Source organism: Pangasianodon hypophthalmus, chromosome 13 (genome assembly GCF_027358585.1).
Source record: "Pangasianodon hypophthalmus isolate fPanHyp1 chromosome 13, fPanHyp1.pri, whole genome shotgun sequence".
Classification (NCBI taxonomy): Eukaryota; Metazoa; Chordata; class Actinopteri; order Siluriformes; family Pangasiidae; genus Pangasianodon; species Pangasianodon hypophthalmus.
The window spans coordinates 25,342,880-25,360,399 of record NC_069722.1 but is presented as its reverse complement, the minus strand read 5'-3'; the positions used below and the strand labels follow the sequence as shown (position 1 = coordinate 25,360,399).

Genomic DNA, 17,520 nt, shown 5'->3' with positions numbered 1-17,520 from the left:
TATGACTTCATTTTTTTCCCCAAACCTATGAATCACAAGGCTCCATTTTTTCACTGCTGTTAAATTTAAGGTTAAAAAAAGGACCGTTATCCATTAAAACGTTATTTTTCTAAGCAGCAAACATGTTTCTGAACGTGGTTTATAAAAAAACACTAACTTTATTTTACATGGTTTTTCATTAAAATGAGTTAACACACACAATTTCATATTTACAGAGTAAAGATGATGTACAAGTTGTAATGCGGGAGGAAGAGAGGAGCGAGTCAGGACGCTGTGAAGGTTAAAACGTTCAGCGGCAGCCCACGAACGACTCGTTGTATTTCTCCATGGATTTAATGGAGCGCCGGGATTTCTGCTTGAAGATGGGCGAGCGCAGGAAACGCGTGTCTGTGAACTTGTCTCCACGCCGCAGCTTCCTGACAGAAAAACAACAAAAAAAAAAAGGGTGAGAAAAACATTAGTAAGAAAAAATTATAATATGTATAATATGTAAACAGGGAAAGAGGCGGGGCTTACGAGCTGATCGACGGCTCCTTATAGCTGACGACGCTCGTGCAGCGTCTCTTGCGGCCGAGGCTGGGGGTGGAGTCTCGGCCCTGCAGAGGCGTCTGATAGGCTGCGGGGGAGAGATTTGTCACGTCACTCAAAGCCAAGCCCAGACAGGAGCGAACAACGAGACCACCTGCAGAAACACAACGTGCACGAAACGGAAGAAACGTTAGCCGAAAGTGCAAAAGAAAAAACCCAAAAAACCCATAACACACCACAGGATAGCTGAAGTGTGTGTGTGTGTGTGTGTGTGTAGGTGAGGAGTGTGTGTGTGTGTGTAGGTGAGGAGTGTGTGTGTGTGGGTGTGTGTGTGTAGGTGAGGAGTGTGTGTGTGTGTGTGTGTGTAGGTGAGGAGTGTGTGTGTGTGTGTGTGTGTAGGTGAGGAGTGTGTGTGTGTGTGTGTGTAGGTGAGGAGTGTGCGTGTGTGTGTGTGTAGGTGAGGAGTGTGCGTGTGTAGGTGAGGAGTGTGTCTGTGTGTGTGTGTGTGTGTGTAGGTGAGGAGTGTGTGTGTGTGTGTGTGTGTGTGTGTGTGTGTGTGTGTAGGTGAGGAGTGTGTGTGTGTGTGTGTGTGTGTGTGTGTGTGTGTGTGTGTGTAGGTGAGGAGTGTGTGTGTGTGTGTGTGTGTGTGTGTGTGTGTGTAGGTGAGGAGTGTGTGTGTGTGTGTGTGTGTGTGTGTGTGTGTGTGTAGGTGAGGAGTGTGTCGGTGCTCACAGATTGTAGACGGAGGAAACAGAAGATAAAAGACAGCACAGGACGTTACCTTTTCTCCTCCTCGACTTGTCCATCACCACAGCCATGCTGTTCTCCTGCTCTGATGATTGGTTCCTGCGGTTTGTCAATTCAAATAAAGGACTGTCAATCATCATAAGCCCCGCCTCCGCAGACGGGATGTCGGGTGGAGGAGACGCCATTTCCTCTCCAGACGCAGCAGCTGGAAAAAGAGAGAAAGGCTCATTGTTAAACAACGTTTCACAAATCCAGCAAACAGCACGATGATGAAGAGCATTTACAAAAAGACCATTCAACATATATAACATATATACAGACGGGGGGCGAGACACAGACGTACAGACGGGGGGCGAGACGCAGACGCACAGACGGGGGCCGAGACGCAGACGCACAGACGGGGGCCGAGACGCAGACGTACAGACGGGGGGCGAGACGCAGACGTACAGACAGAAGGTGAGACGCAGACGTACAGACAGAAGGTGAGACGCAGACGTACAGACGGGGGGCGAGACGCAGACGTACAGACGGGGGGCGAGACGCAGACGTACAGACAGAAGGTGAGACGCAGACGTACAGACAGAAGGTGAGACGCAGACGCACAGACGGGGGGCGAGACGCAGACGTACAGACAGAAGGTGAGACGCAGACGTACAGACAGAAGGTGAGACGCAGACGTACAGACAGAAGGTGAGACGCAGACGTACAGACGGGGGGAAGAGACGCAGACGTACAGACGGGGGGAAGAGACGCAGACGTACAGACAGAAGGTGAGACGCAGACGCACAGACGGGGAGCGAGACGCAGACGTACAGACGGGGAGCGAGACGCAGACGCACAGACGGGGAGCGAGACGCAGACGCACAGACGGGGAGCGAGACGCAGACGTACAGACAGAAGGTGAGACGCAGACGCACAGACGGGGGGCGAGACGCAGACGTACAGACGGGGAGCAAGACGCAGACGTACAGACGGGGGCGAGACGCAGACGTACAGACGGGGGGCGAGACACAGACGTACAGACAGAAGGTGAGACGCAGACGTACAGACGGGGGGAAGAGACGCAGACGTACAGACGGGGAGCGAGACGCAGACGTACAGACAGAAGGTGAGACGCAGACGTACAGACGGGGGGAAGAGACGCAGACGTACAGACAGAAGGTGAGACGCAGACGTACAGACAGAAGGTGAGACGCAGATGCACAGACGGGGAGCGAGACGCAGACGCACAGACGGGGAGCGAGACGCAGACGTACAGACGTAGAGTGAGACGCAGACGTACAGACAGGTGAGACGCAGGTGAGGTCACCTTTAGCACTCTCCTGGTCTGGAGTTGACAGGTTGATCTTCTCAGCAGACGGAGATAACAGAGACTCTGGGAACTGCAGGTCTGCAGCAGGGGATTGTGGGAGCTGTAGTTCTGTGTGGATCGACAAAGTGGCGTCTGCAGCCTCTGTGCGTGTTTTGACGTTTCCTGTAAAAGAACCAGAACTAAATTAAATAAACGAGGAGTCATTACGCACAACACGTCAAGGACAGAGCGTAAGATCTGCCATCTCACCAGAGAGTTCTGGAACCGTGCGGTTCTGCTTCGGCCCGGTGTTCTCCTTCCCTCTCGTCTGAGCGGACCTCCTCTTGGAGCGGGCGCGGCGTGGCGGAGGATCGCGAGTCCGTCTGAACTTCCTGTCTGGAACGTACGGGCTGTCGTCTGCTTCCTGTTCTGCTTCTGAAGAGCTGGGTTCCTCGTCTGCGGGGGCGGGAGGGGGCGGAGCTACAGGAGAGGGCATGGTGATAGGAGAGGGCGGGGCTTCTGAGGCTTTGCCTCCTCCTCGGAAAGGCGTGATGTGGACGGCCTCTTCGCAGTCGAAGTCGAACGTGTCGTTGCCGCCGAGTGAGGAGTTCAACCGGTCGCTGGGAGCAGAACCAGAACCAGAACCAGAACCAGATGCAGAACCGCCCGCCGCCGCGCGACTCTTAGAGCGAGCACGAGGCTTCTACAGCAGACAACAGGAACGAAGAGTACGATTAATTTATCATCATAACCGCATAACGGTTTTACACACACATATACACACACACACACACACATATACACACACACACACACACATTTGCGTTTACCTCCCAGGGTTTCTTCAGCGGCGCTCGCTCCACTTTGCGGCTTCGCTCCGGTTTGGTAGCCGACTGCGCCGCTTTCCTCTTCGTCTGTCTGGACGCGCGGCGCTGCGGCGGTTCCGGGGTCGAGTGCTGCACGGCGGCAAGGTCCGAAAGCTCAGAGTCCAGCGCCGCCTTGGACGCATCAACGGAATATGTCCGGAGTGACCTTTGACCCCCGGCTGTGGTGTTTTCAGCGGTACCTTCGTGCTCAGCGACGTCGGCTGCAACGCCAACCCCCGTATCCAGGTGGAGCTCGGGATCCTCGGCCACGCCGGAGTTCTGAGGCTCCACCTCTTCCGTTACACAAACATCCACGGAGGCGGGGTTAAACAGCGAGCTCCGCCTCCGCTCAGAGCGCTTCCGTCCATCGCGCCGCCGCCGCATTCCGACAGAGGGAGGCAAAGACGCCTCGCCGTTACCGGATCCTCCAAGAGCTCCGTCTAAAACAGAAACGCAGCACAGGTGAAAGGTGGAAAGAGGCGTGGCCTCCATTCACACCTGTACTGCTTAAAGAGGTGTGGCCTCCATTCACACCTGTCCTGCTTAAAGAGGCGTGGCCTCCGTTCACACCTGTACTGCTTAAAGAGACGTGGCCTCCATTCACACCTGTACTGCTTAAAGAGGCGTGGCCTCCGTTCACACCTGTCACACCTGTACTGCTTAAAGAGGTGTGGCCTTCTATTTCATTAAATATTCTTTATTCAAAGTACAATTCTAAACTGTATCGTATTAACACTTTTTAGTAATTAAAATCCATTTTTCACACAAACAGGGACACACACACACGCACGCACGCACACACACCCACATACACGCACACACACGCACACACACACACCATGATTCGTCCTGCACCTGAAACTACATCTCAAGGTTCATCGCTTACCTTCCTCCTGCTGTGTGAGCGACTCGAGGGGGCGGAGCTCCTCCTCCTGAGTGACAGCGTCAGCCTGTGCCACGCCTCTGAACCACATCAACACACACACACACGCTATACATCACGCATAAACCTCGGCTTTAAATCCACGTTTCTGTGAATCAGCTGAGACACAGCGAGTTTACCGACTCGTCAGTTACAGAGACTAACAGCGAATATAATTCTGTAAACAGATCAATCAGAATAAACACGAACACGCGGCTCCGTCAGCGTTACCTGGGGCAGGTCGACTGCGCGAGGTCCGGCTTCGGCTCCTCTGCAGAGAACGTCTTACACGCGGTACAGGAGGAATTACGGAGGGAAAAATAAATAAATAAATAAATAACGACAAGAAGAAGAAGAAAAAAAGCGTAGTTAAAACATTAAGCACACGGTGAGAAAATAATCAGAAATCAAGGTGCTGTATTTATCTTCAATTTTTCCTAAAATACAATAAAAATTTATAATTTAAAAAAAGGATTAAAATAAACAAAGAGATAACATGAGATAAAAAAAATTAACTGATTAAAAATTATGAATATTAAACTATTCTGTTTTTATGGACGCATGCATTTAAAAATAAAATAAAATTAAAAAAACACAGGCCTGGGGTTTACTCTTTAAAAACGCCTCAGTGAGCGAGCAGACATTTTCACATCGTCGCCTGACTCACCTGTGCACTTCTGGCCACGCCCCCTTCACTCAGAGCCCTCTTCATCATCAGCAGGTGGAAGATGAGAGCCTGTCGTTCCCTCTTCAGCTGCAGGATGATCCCCTGCGCTTGCCGTACCTTCTCCCTCTCCGCCTGCAGAGCCAGGGCCAGCGCTTTGTTATTCACCTGCACGCTCTTCAGCACGAACGGCTTCACCGCGGCTGCAGACACACAGAGACGCACAGAGACGCACAGAGACGCGCGGCGAGGAGTTAGCAACGTCGCTGCAGATCATCTGAGCTGCTAATAGAATTAAAGCAAAGCCAAAAATAATAATAATAATAATAATAATAATCCACCCCGAACAAGTTCATGTTTTTCCACTTCGGTTTCCTACGTTACCCACAATGCCGTTCGTTAGACGCCACTCGACTAAAACCACCAGCGTTACTCGGAATTTCTGACCTCTGATTAACAAAATACAAATAAAAAGTTAAAATGTTTAGACTCAGGACGTTCCCCTCAACCCCAAAATGGCCGCTCACAGGATCGGCAGCAGCGACGCTCGCCCTCGACTCTTCTCTCCCTAAAGAGAGCGATGCAGCGGCGCTTTAATCTGTCCAGCTCTCTCACCTCCTTCCTCCTGCTCAAATCTCCACCTTTCGGTCTGACACCATCGCCAACACCACCGCCAACACCACCGCCGCCGCGCGTCATCTCGCACATCGCTAACTAACCGAGCCGAGTCGGCGCCGTCGCAAAGCCGCAATGCATTCTGGGATGTTGAGTCCAGCTTTCCTGTTACTTCTACTCTGGATTTCTGAATAAAACTGGAACATGTGAGAGAAAATCAGCTGTTTGGTTTTCCGAGTGTTTTCGCTAAAGTTTGATCCTGCTGAAATTTTTCTTGCTAATAAACTCCACTGTAATTCGTTCGCAATAACAACGTTCCAGTTCGACACGCAACCGCTAAAAATCTCACGGAAACGACAGCAATAATAGTAACAGCGTCATTATTAGAGGACACGGCGTTCCTGTGTGTGATACTTAACAGACATTTTATCTTAAAAATAAAGGAAAAAGAATCAAACAGAAAGAAAAATCAAAAGCAGAGGAGAAAAAAAAACGCTCAGGAAACTACAGGACCCGAGTCACTAAACTCATCACCAGCATTTCAGCAGAAACGTATTTAACGCGTGTTTTAACTCTACGCTACCCGCGGTCTTCAGTTTGGAAAGTCCTCGACTCGCAGCACTCGCACTCGCCAGCCGCTTGGTCCGCTTCTCCTTCATCTTCTCCTTAATGTCGTCCAGGCTCTGCTGGAACGACTTCTTCTGGACGACCCGCTCGCGAACCATGGCTCACTGGGCTGTACGGGGGAGACACACACACACACACACACACACACGGACGGACGGACGGACACACACACGGACGCGAACACAGACGCACACACACACACCACACACACACACACAGACGCACACACACACACCACACACACACGGACACGAACACACACACACACACACACACACACACACACACACACACGATTTAGTCCGACGCGTCCATTTTGACCTTCTTAAACACTTAATAACGAGCAAAGCAGCTCGTAAACATTAATATTTATTAGTATAATATCAATATAAAATATATCACTCATATAATTACAATTATTACTATTATAATTAATATTAAAGTATACTTCTTTTAAAGAATATTTCCACAACTATAGATTTCAGGCTCTAGGTGTTCATCTGTGTCTCTTATCAACATTACAGAGAAATTTCCCCAAAATATTGTTTATTTTCGGATTTATTTCAGATTATAAAATGTAAACGAGTTAAAAATATTTTATAAAAGCACAAAAACAAGATAATTTTCCAACTAATACATCTGTAAAAGACTCTTGATAACCTCTTTAAAATCTGTAAAAGACTCTTCTTTTGATAATCAACAGAGAAATAAACTTTTTAACTCAAACAACAATCTAAAGACTGGATTGTGGATTTATTAAGTATGTAAATATTCACATATTTAATTAAACATAAGCTCATTTGCATAAATAAACATATAATAAATTTCTACAAAGATCCAGAATAAAACTTACTTGCATATTAAATGTGATATCTATTTTATTTATTTTTATATATATATTACTCTATTCATCTGAAGTGTGTTGCATTAAAGTTATTAAAGTTATATTTATATTTTAAATATGAGACTCTTTTCCATTACAAGCAAATTAAACAAAACTACATCACAGGTGAACTTTAATGCTATTCTTTCTCTCTTTTTTAAATATAGATACAATTTATTTTTGGAGTTTTGTCTATAAAAACACATTTTTATTCGGAGTGACTGAAAGTTTAAAGATTAATTTGTGCATTATTGTGAAACTCAGCCTTTGTTTGTTTATGTGAATTGAACTAAAAACTCAAATTAAACTCATATTTTAACTCATATTTTATTGAAGAATAATCCATTATTCTGCAGTTAAATGAGTTAAATTTGCAGCACAGGAGAAGATTAAACCCTGAAACTTTATATTTAGTGTAAATTACAGTAATGGCGGAGAAAAGCGTTACACCGCTAACTGCTAGCCTCCTGCTACACTTCCTCTGATAACTAGCAATAAATAACAAAATGGCTGCCACTTCATGGCGTTTATCACTTTATCGATTGAATTACTACCTTATAAACTCTATAGTTTGACTTACTTTACCTGAAAGCGTATATTAATGACATTATTACTCAGAAACTAAACACTCACCGTCAGTACAAACCGACAAGCTTCACTTCCGGTGCGCTGTTTTCCTCTCGGCGGACGTTGACATTCGAACTGCGCGCTGTGAGCTTTCTGATTGGTCGAACCCAAAGTCTTGCGTCATTTCCGCAAATAGGGTGCAGCGCTATGGCGCCCTCTGGTGTCCAATATGAGCGAAAAACAGCACAGATCCAAATCTTACAAAAATATGTATTTTTTTAAAAATTATTATTATTATTAAATTTATTTTTTATTTAAAGACAAATAATGTACATACACATGATGATAAAACAGTAATAAAACAAGCTTTATTGTACAAATTAAAATATACTGAATAAATGTTTTTCTCCTCATTAACCTCCGGTGTGTCAAATTTATAAAGTTATTAGAGTTTTTCATTAAGTCAGTAAAAAAATAAACTTAATTTTAGATAAAAAGGTACATCTTTATTTAAAAAAATTCTATAATTACCAAAAGGAGGGCCTTTGAATACTATTATTTTATTTTATTTATTATGTAAATATATTGCAGTGATTTCTGTACTTCTGATCCTAAATAAATGTTGGATTTATTATTATTATTATCATTATTATTATTATTATTATTATTATTATTATTATTATTATTATTATTTGAGTAGAGAAAAGCTGATATCAATCAGGTACATCTTTGTTTAAATAAAGATAGTTTTTTCATATGGTATGTTTATATTTTATTTATTTACTTTTTATCAGTAAATTGTTTATTTATTTATTTATTTATTTATTTATTTACTGTTATCAGAATAACAGAAATAGATGTTAAGTTTCAGGTAGAACAGGTATGAAGTATTATTTTTATTATATTTTATTATTATTTTTTCTCTTTGTTGTTACATTTAAAATGTATATATGTAGTTTAATATATACATATAATATAAATATAATATAAATATAATATAAATACAATATAAAAAGTGTTTTTTACTTTTTATTTCATTTTAATAATTTTATTTTATGTTGTGTATACACACTTTTACTGATTTTTAATTATAGTAATTACATTAAATCTGATTTGAAATTATTGTATATTCTCTCTTACTTATAATATTATTATTATTATTATAAATAACCGTAAGGATTAGATGAGGTTGGAAGGGCATGTTGTCGTGCTGGGTGGATTTCAGGTAGATTACTGACACACAGGTCTCGTATTAACGTCACACATCAGGTGAGTGGAACGTTCTCATAAACAAGGAAGTAAAAGCTGAACGCTGCTTTGACATTTTTTCTTCACCTTTTAAATCTGTTTTATTGGGAAGCTGAAGGACTGCGGCTTTTATTCATGGGTTAAAATTTCACACTGAGCTTCCTGGTAGTTCCAGGAACAAATACAATAATAAAAAGAAAATAAAAAAACGATATCATCCAGGAAGCTGTTTGCGTTCCTGATAAAGTTTAGTCATGCAGGTGCCACTTGACCAGCCTTCCCAGGTCGAGATAAATAATCAAATTTGTTCGTTTGTTTGTTTATTTGTTTATTTTTTTAAATTAACAGTCAAACATCAACATATAAACCTGTGCCTGTGTGTGTCCTGTATATATATCCTGTTCTAGAGGCCCTATAACACACACACACACACACACACACACACACACACACTCTCTCTCTCTCTCTCTCTCTATTTCATACACGAAAGCAGCTCTAAGTGCTTTTTTTACAAGGCTAAGAACCCTCGAGTATCCGGTGAAACCCTCAGAAAAATCTCTACTTAATCATTTTAAATTCTGCTTATTTATTAAATCACTGTTTAATTTAAAAAAAGTGGTAAACATTTTAAAACTAGTTACACCAGACCACTGTTGGGTTCTGGACTCTGATTGGTCAGAAGGTGTTGATTAGTTTTCTATAACAGCAGCTCTGACAGTAGCGCAGCTTTATATTAATGCGCTCGTTCTGATACGTTATCGTTTCCATAGCAACAGCTCATTCACAGGCACGTGTACAGCAGACGCTCCACTGATAATAAACTGATTTTAAAAAGTTGATATGGTGAAGGAGATGTTTCTGTAACATGTATGGAAGGAGTCTCCAGTGTCAGCGCTTTGTAACAGTCAGAGGTAAAGCTGTAACTGTAGGTTTTCTGACGTCTTCAGGACAGAGGAGTTTACGCTTCTTTGCGGTTTCTCAGTAACATGCGGAACAAGCTGCGTTTTTTTCTCTCTTATTAACTTGAAGAGAGAGAATAAAGAGAGGCTGGTGAGGGAACGAGTGTTCAGTTCAATTCAACTTTATTCAATTTTATTTGTATCGCGTTTTTAACAGTGGACATTGGCACATAGCAGCTTTATATTAATAGACTGTTTATAGCTGCTATAACGTAAGTGAGTAAGCTGTTTTGCAAACATTACAGATAAAAAAGTAGGGCACGAGTTCCCTAATGATAAAAGCAGTAAACTGCTGTGGAACAAAAGGTGCTGTTGCAGGAAAGTAATCAGCATCATGGTGCAACAGTATTTGTTGTTATGTTTTATGTCTTATGTAGTAAAATTAAATGTGTGCCAAGCCATCATAATTCACAGCCCATTTAATGAGTCAGCTTTAACGTCATCACATCCTGTGTGTGAAGATTCAGCAAAGTGCACAAGTTACTGCTAAGATTCTGCGGAGGAAAAGCGATAACACACGAGTACGGGAGAGAGACGAGTGCAAAGGAATGAGGTCAGCGTCTCAGGGTTTCCCAGAGGTCATGGCACGAGGTCGCGGAGTGAGCCACTGTACCACTAATGTAGCCTATTTTTACCATTTCTGCTGAAACATTCAATTTTATTTATATAGCGCTTTTAACAAGGACATTGTCACAAAGCAGCTTTACAAAAATTCCAAAAGAAAGGCCCGGCTGGACGCGGCCCAGGATCGTCACGCTCCTTAAATTGATCTCCTCGAATCAATCTCCATGGCGACGCCTGCGGGACGGAGTTATAACGAACTCGTAATGACAGCGGTTTGGAAATTGATGACGTATTAAGTGAACTACTTCAGCTGTCCAGGGGGGCGGAGTTAGATTTGATTAAACTCCTCCCACATTGTGCTTTCATCTGGAAAAAAAAGCCATCAATGTTGATTTACTCACTAAAGTCCCTTTAAAAAAAAAAAACCCAGACCAATAAACACACAAGCTTATGGATCACGTTAGACTCCGCCCACTGGATTCTATTAAGGAGAAAAGGTTTCAAAAATAAAGTATACGTCTTAAGCAAATCTTAGCTAACGTCTAGAATTTAATGCTAAGCAGCGTGTTTAGGGTTGGCCATAAAATACCAGGAATTAGCCTCAGTCTTCTGAGATGGAAAAAACAACAACTTCTGAAGTTTTTTAAATAATAAATAAAATAAATTGACGAGTTTGACCACATGGGTTTATTTCAGTGACATGAGACATGACACGTGTTTCCTCATTTTCCTTATAAAATATTAAATTTCTGTAAATGTTAAACAATACTTTTTCAACTTCGGTGTCTAAAACGCAGCACTATCACCACTTCCTTGCTTGGAGTATCATAGTAAATAGCGTGATAGATATTGTGTATCCTGAAAATATCTCTCTGTATCATGTGATGTGATGATATTTCCATATCGCTCAGCCCTAACTCGGTGTGATGTAAGTGTTAAGGCACGCTAATGCACCTTTTATATCCCTGATGTGGCAGAGTTTATCAGATCGGCTCCTGGTCCACAGTCACATTGTGTTTATGAGCAGTAGCATTTGATTCCTCATAAAAGAAGGAGGAGGAAAACGTACATGGCTGGAAGGCTTTATTAAAGACACGGAAGAGTACGCAGTGTTCCTTTAGCCACAAATGAATGTTTTGTTTAAATATCTGCCTCGAACCCACAACCAGGAGAAACAACTGATATATCAATAATCTTATTACTCCTCTTTATTTTACCTTGAAAAATAAAATACAAATAAACCAAAACTTTTGTAAATCTGGAAGGGAACTGTTAGTTCAGTTTGGCAAAAGAAGCCTTTATTAAATAATTGATAAATGATTGACATTTTGTGTAGCTAAACTCTGAAACATTATGAAGACGGCCATCTTGGACAACTAGCATCGCTGCTTTCCTCAGTGCAGTTTGGTATCACTGTGCCCTCATATGCCCCGCCCACTATGCCACGCCCCCATAGAGACATTTAAAGAGGTTATTTTACCAGAAAGATGGCAGTGATGTACGGTACATGGTAGTAAAATTCCACTTTGAGAGACAGAAATCAAATCACATTTTTCTTCGTTAGCGTGTGACGTATTTTTGAGCTTTTATACGACGATAGCTGTTCGGGGGGAGGAGCTAAACATAACGTCATACTATTGGTTAATATTATTATTATTTATCCACCTGCCTGTGTGTGGACGGTGATGTAATAAAATGTCAATAAGACATGGAGAAAGAGGCGGCATTTTGATGGAAGATTATAGAAATCAAAGATTTGGTATCACGCCACTATCCTAGGCCCCGCCCCCAATGTCCACCCCTAGGCCCCGCCCCCAAAAATTGCGTAAAAACTGACCAACTAACACTGTACATGATACAGTCTGGAGTCTGATACTGGAGACTCCTTCCAAAAATGTTAAATCAGCGTCTCCTAATGAAAAGCTTCACCACCTTAACAATCTTTCTTAAACAACAAACATTTTTTAAAAAAAAAAACATTCCTGATTAGTCTTAGATTATGTGACGCGTCCGCTGCACAAGTCGCTGTGAACGAGCTGTTACTATAGAAACCATGGCGAATTAGGACGAGTGCATTAATATAAACCTATCCTTCATGTTACAGAGTCGTGCTCTCATACGAGAATAATACGCGTCTTCTGCACGAAGTGGTATAAATTTTTATTAACATTAGCCTTGTAGCTTCATGGCAGCTGGAATCTGGTGTGTGGTTGATGTTTCTGCTGAATTAATCCTTCAATGCGTGAGACAGAAAGCATCCTGAGAGACGATTCAACAGATAAATGCACCGCAATTTGGGCGGCGACGTGTGACCTGATGGTCTGAGAGATAAGTGAGTAAATAGTTCATCACCAATCCCAAGTGCACAAGAGAACTGATTGTTCGAGACGGTTATCTGATCTATTTGTCAGACTCGACCACTCTTCCTGTCCTGCTCACCTGGTATTTCCTGTAGCGAGAGTTAGTGGGAAAGTTTGTCACCCTGAACTTCACCTCAACCTGCGAGGGCATCATCAGCTACGAATTATAATTTCATACTAACAGCAATACGCTACAATAATCTACTGTAATAAATATGATTTTTTATCATAACTATTGGAAAGTTTTGGATCGTTCCTAAGTTCCTGAATATTGAAATAATTATAATATTATTATTAACTCTTTAAATAATTATCTGTACATTTTTCTCCATTCATGATCTACTAAACTCAACTCTTCATCAGATTAACCACCTCTGTGTGCCATTATTATCTTTTTTTTTTTTTTTTTACTAGATGCTCCATCATTTGCTTAGCTCTCACCTTTGCCAAGGTCGTGAAGAACAAAGAGCTGCCGCTCTTCAGAGAGCCGAGTCCAGACCAAAGACGATGATAATGATGGAGATAGGACAGGGATGGAATCGCCGCGGTGATGCTGTGCCTCGAGCATTTCGGTAACGCAGATATAAAACGGTGCGATGCGGAGGCGGGTGTCAGGGTAGAAAAGGAGCCGGTGAGGTCCTGATGGTCCCATCAAGAGACACCATGAGTCGCTTAGCTGTTCTCGTTGTTTACCTGCTGGTGCTGCGAGCGAAGGTGAGTGATGATGGATCTTATACACTAGGAGACCAAATTTAGATTTAAAGTTAGAGAAAGTGTTTGTCCGCACAGCTTTACTTATTCTACGTCTTTATGGGGTTTTTTTTTATCCAAAGAAATCTGTCCCGGTTCTGAGAGATAAACGGTAGCACTGGATCCATTCACATTTACATTTAGAGTATATTTGGTGGATTTTTTATTCTTTGAAAGACTTTCCCTCTGGCAGAACCCTTAAAGCTTCTATGTAGAACCCTACAGCGGAGTGCTTCCCTCTCAGAAAGGTTCCAGGTAAAACCCTCTTAGAAGGAAAAGAACCCTTAATTATGCAATAAAACCTTAAGGATCCCTTGAAGAACCATTTTTTCTAAGACTGTACCAAGTACCATGAAGCTAAAGGTTAAACACCTGACAGGTTCTACATACTAGTAATAAAATCAGGACAAATTATTTGTATTCTATCTATTCTATTTTATTTATTTACTTTCTATTTAAATGAATAAAGTTTTGGTTCCTTTGTCACTGATGGTGTATTAATGCTGAACTCCATGTAACTTATATGTTAGAGGAGCGAAGCTACTGTTAGCACTCTGAAGTTGATTCACGTTTTATTCCACTTACACCACAGTAATTTGACAATAATAAGATGTATCAAGAATTACACATTCCTTTTAATAGCCGTATTTAATGTCTGTGAAATGAGTGAGTTCCTGTTGTCACTTACGTTACAGCAGCGATTAACAGTCGTTCCCTCACCAGCCTCTCTTTATTCTCTCTCTCCAAGATAAAAAGCTTGTCCTGTTGCCGAGAAACCGCAAAGAAGCGTAAACTCCTCTGTCCTGAAGATGTCGGAAAACTTAAAGTTATGAATGAATGATACAAAGCGCTGACGCTGGAGACTCCTTCCATAAATGTTACATCACCATGTCAACAATTTTATAATCTGTTTATGTGCAGAGTCCACCGTACGAGTCCCTGTGAATGAGCTGTTACTATAGAAACGATGATGCATTATAATTAGAACGAGTGCATTAATATAAACCTGGGATTTGCAGCTGCACTACTGTCAGAGCTGCTGTTAAAGAAAACTAATCAACACCTTCTGACCAATCAGGATCCAGAATTCAATTGCTGATATTGTATAAGAGCTTGTCTACACTTTGGCTGCGACCATTTCTTTTTAGAACTTAGACACACCTGAACAGGCCACGCCCACCCGAGACAAACGCAGAGCAACTTTTTACAAGTTGGTCCACTGCTGGTGTGATGATTAATCAGCTCCAGATTTTATTTTGTTCATCTGTTTCTCCGTCTCTCAACAGCACGCTCGGGGAGACTGTTCCACCACGTGTAGTACGACACTTGCTGGACAAAGCTCCAACTCCCAGACTTCAACCTCCATCTCCACCGAGTCGACTCTCGTTAATGTCACTGACTCCATCACGTCCAACAACACCACCAGCACCGGCTTCAACGCTACGACCAACAACCAACACAACTCATCTCAAACCCCGAACCCCACCACAGGAACCTCAGTGCTCCATCCGCTGACCTCCACTGGAACCCTGCCATCCAGTGAGCCTCCAACCACCACCACCATCAACACCACCACTAACATCACCACCACCACAACAACCAACCTCACCACCACTACTGACACCACCAATACCACCATCAACACCACCACCACCACCACCATCAGTTCTTCTAAAAACGGCACCTCTGTGATTCAGAATCCTCTTCACAGCAGCACCACGTCCTATTTCCACAATCAGGTTCTTGTAGGGTTCCTGCTCTGCCTTGTTCTCATTTCAGCAACGATACCATAAGGTTCCTCCACAGAGACGAGCTGAGGAACCCTCAATGGTTCTGACTTTTTCTGGACTTTATTCCTTAAATATGTTACACAGATTACTTCTCAGATTGTTATAAAAGTTGAAATACGACACAAAGCCATGAGCAAGAAATGTAGATGGAATAAACACAACATTTCTGTGAACGCCAGAACAGCGATCTAACGCTAAGAGTCTGAGCACGATGAGCTTTCTGTGCACGGTTCTTAGATCAGGGCTGGAGCAATGACATGACCTTTTAATTTATTTTACCTATATTCTCTGTAGCTTTTATGTCTTGTATTATATACGTCTTGGATTTTTTTATTTTATTTGATTAGTTACATTAGTGTTGTTTTTTTTTCAATTTTCCTTTACAATTAAATAATGAAATTGCTCTATCTTTAAAGTTTATTTTTTCTATTTGTATATTTCTAAATGTTGCATAATTTCGGCTTTTTTGTATTATATCTATTTGCAATTTTTTTTTACTTGTTTTTTTAAATGTAGGTTTTCATTTTCTATTTTATTTTCATTCAATATAATTTTCAGTTTATTTTGCTTTTTCATCTTTTGTGGTATCTATTCTATTTTATTTTTGCTTTCTATTTAATGTGATTTATCATATTTTTTCTATTATTTTTTTTTTAGAATTTATGGCATCTTTTCTACTTTATTATAAATATTTGTTTTTTACATGTATTTTTCTATTTTACCTAATTTTACTGATAAGTTTTTTACTTTAAGTTTTTACTGATTTTATTTTCATTTGTCTTTTCGATATTGTTCTTTTTCTACGTCTGTTCTTCTTCTCTTTATATCTATTGTGTCCATATAGTTAGTTTTTATTGTATGATGATCTTCTTCACCACGGTGTAGTCCATTTAGAGAAGTGAAGATCAATGTGAAAACACTCGTATCCAGACTTTTAACACCTGATGATTGATGTGCTGATTCAGCTCCTGCTCACAGGTGAGGGAGAAATGGCCGGTGCTCTGTAATACAAGTGAAACCTCCATTAATACTGACCAGGTCCAAAACAAATCAGAACCTGAGATCGTACACATCCACACAGCAGCGTCTGACACGATGAAGCTCCTGCTCGCTGCACTGTGTGTGACAGCGACGATTCGAACGTCAGCATCTCAGGTGAGTTGTAACGAAATTATTCTCACAATCTGTAAAGTGAGAAACCTATGACTCACTTCATCCTGGGTATGTTTAGATATTTAGCTCACTCTTATGTCAACATGCCTCCAGAAAGTGATGCAGTCGTGTAGAATATTCAGGATCACCTGAGGCTTTTCATCTGATTTTCTGAGGAGGAAACAGAAATGGAAAATTACGATGAAGGAAAGAACATCAGCCAGCTGTTATTCAAAGTAGCTGTGAATTTGCATGAACAATATTTACAAAAACATCAAAACAAAGAGCTAAATATTCTCTTATAAACAAAAGAACACAGTTATTATGGCACGTACAAGTTAACAAAAGTACAAAAATTAAGAAATAAAAAGTAACAACTGGATAAGATACACATTTTATAATATTTTGTAATAATATAAGTAAGACATTTGGTTATAGGCCAATTTACAGAACATTTTTCTTTGTAAAATTAAAAAATAATTATGAGATTAATAACAAGCTATGTCTGAGTGTCTTCACTAATTTCAAGGATAATTTAAAAATTTCATAAATCGAATTAAAAGATATATAATACATTCAAGATTTTTTGATTTGCTACAACTTCAGAGTAAAACTGTAGTGGTGAAACAAATACAGATTTTTTTTATTCATCTTTCTGTTTGAAAATGCTGAAACTAAATCAATAATCCTGAATCCAAAATGGCTTCCCACTCCTTATGCAGTGCACTAAGCTGTATATCGCTTGAAATATTGGTTCCAAGTATCACATAGCGAACTATTCCGGATTAATCCTAAGTGTTTCATTGGCACATATGAAATATATTTAAACTAAAAGAGAAAAGAAAAGCATGAATGGTGCTTATTTTTTGTCTATTTTAGTCCAACATCACTTCAGCCGTTTCCGGCGACTACGAACGGACAAAACAACGCCGACTCATCAAACACAACCCTGCCTCCCGGGTTTACAGCCACCGCCGGCCCGACCGA

At 41.5% G+C, this 17,520-nt stretch overlaps 2 protein-coding genes across 3 annotated transcripts; one reads left to right on the top strand and one right to left on the bottom strand.

The window, feature by feature from the left end:
* Positions 1 to 135: 135 nt before the first annotated feature.
* On the bottom strand, positions 136 to 7,898 carry sgo1 (shugoshin 1). 2 transcript variants are annotated; one of them, XM_034310267.2, is made up of 11 exons: positions 7,777 to 7,898; positions 6,217 to 6,369; positions 5,022 to 5,221; positions 4,586 to 4,638; positions 4,319 to 4,395; positions 3,397 to 3,872; positions 2,837 to 3,269; positions 2,585 to 2,749; positions 1,310 to 1,480; positions 517 to 682; positions 136 to 416 (listed from the first exon to the last, which is right to left on the bottom strand). In XM_034310267.2, the coding sequence occupies exons 2-11, from the start codon at positions 6,356 to 6,358 to the stop codon at positions 290 to 292; spliced, it is 2,010 nt and encodes a 669-aa protein (XP_034166158.2). In that variant the 5' UTR covers positions 6,359 to 6,369; positions 7,777 to 7,898; the 3' UTR covers positions 136 to 289. The 2 variants fall into 2 exon arrangements, with proteins under 2 accessions (XP_034166158.2, XP_034166159.2); XM_034310268.2 differs by having other exon boundaries at positions 517 to 616.
* A 5,571-nt stretch (positions 7,899 to 13,469) lies between these two features.
* Positions 13,470 to 15,733, top strand: LOC128319772 (integumentary mucin C.1-like). Its single transcript, XM_053239085.1, has 2 exons — positions 13,470 to 13,555; positions 14,878 to 15,733. The coding sequence occupies exons 1-2, from the start codon at positions 13,484 to 13,486 to the stop codon at positions 15,382 to 15,384; spliced, it is 579 nt and encodes a 192-aa protein (XP_053095060.1). The 5' UTR covers positions 13,470 to 13,483; the 3' UTR covers positions 15,385 to 15,733.
* Positions 15,734 to 17,520: the final 1,787 nt, after the last annotated feature.

Bases quoted from the DNA above. Each gene is read 5' to 3' on its own strand.
- LOC128319772 (XM_053239085.1), top strand. From the start codon at position 13,484: ATGGTCCCATCAAGAGACACCATGAGTCGCTTAGCTGTTCTCGTTGTT. The intron at 13,556-14,877 runs GTGAGTGATGAT...GTCTCTCAACAG, and splicing joins TGCTGGTGCTGCGAGCGAAG to CACGCTCGGGGAGACTGTTC.
- sgo1 (XM_034310267.2), bottom strand. From the start codon at position 6,358: ATGGTTCGCGAGCGGGTCGTCCAGAAGAAGTCGTTCCAGCAGAGCCTG. The intron at 5,222-6,216 runs GTAGCGTAGAGT...GTGTGTCTGCAG, and splicing joins TTCCAAACTGAAGACCGCGG to CCGCGGTGAAGCCGTTCGTG. The intron at 3,270-3,396 runs GTAAACGCAAAT...TGTCTGCTGTAG, and splicing joins CGCTGAAGAAACCCTGGGAG to AAGCCTCGTGCTCGCTCTAA.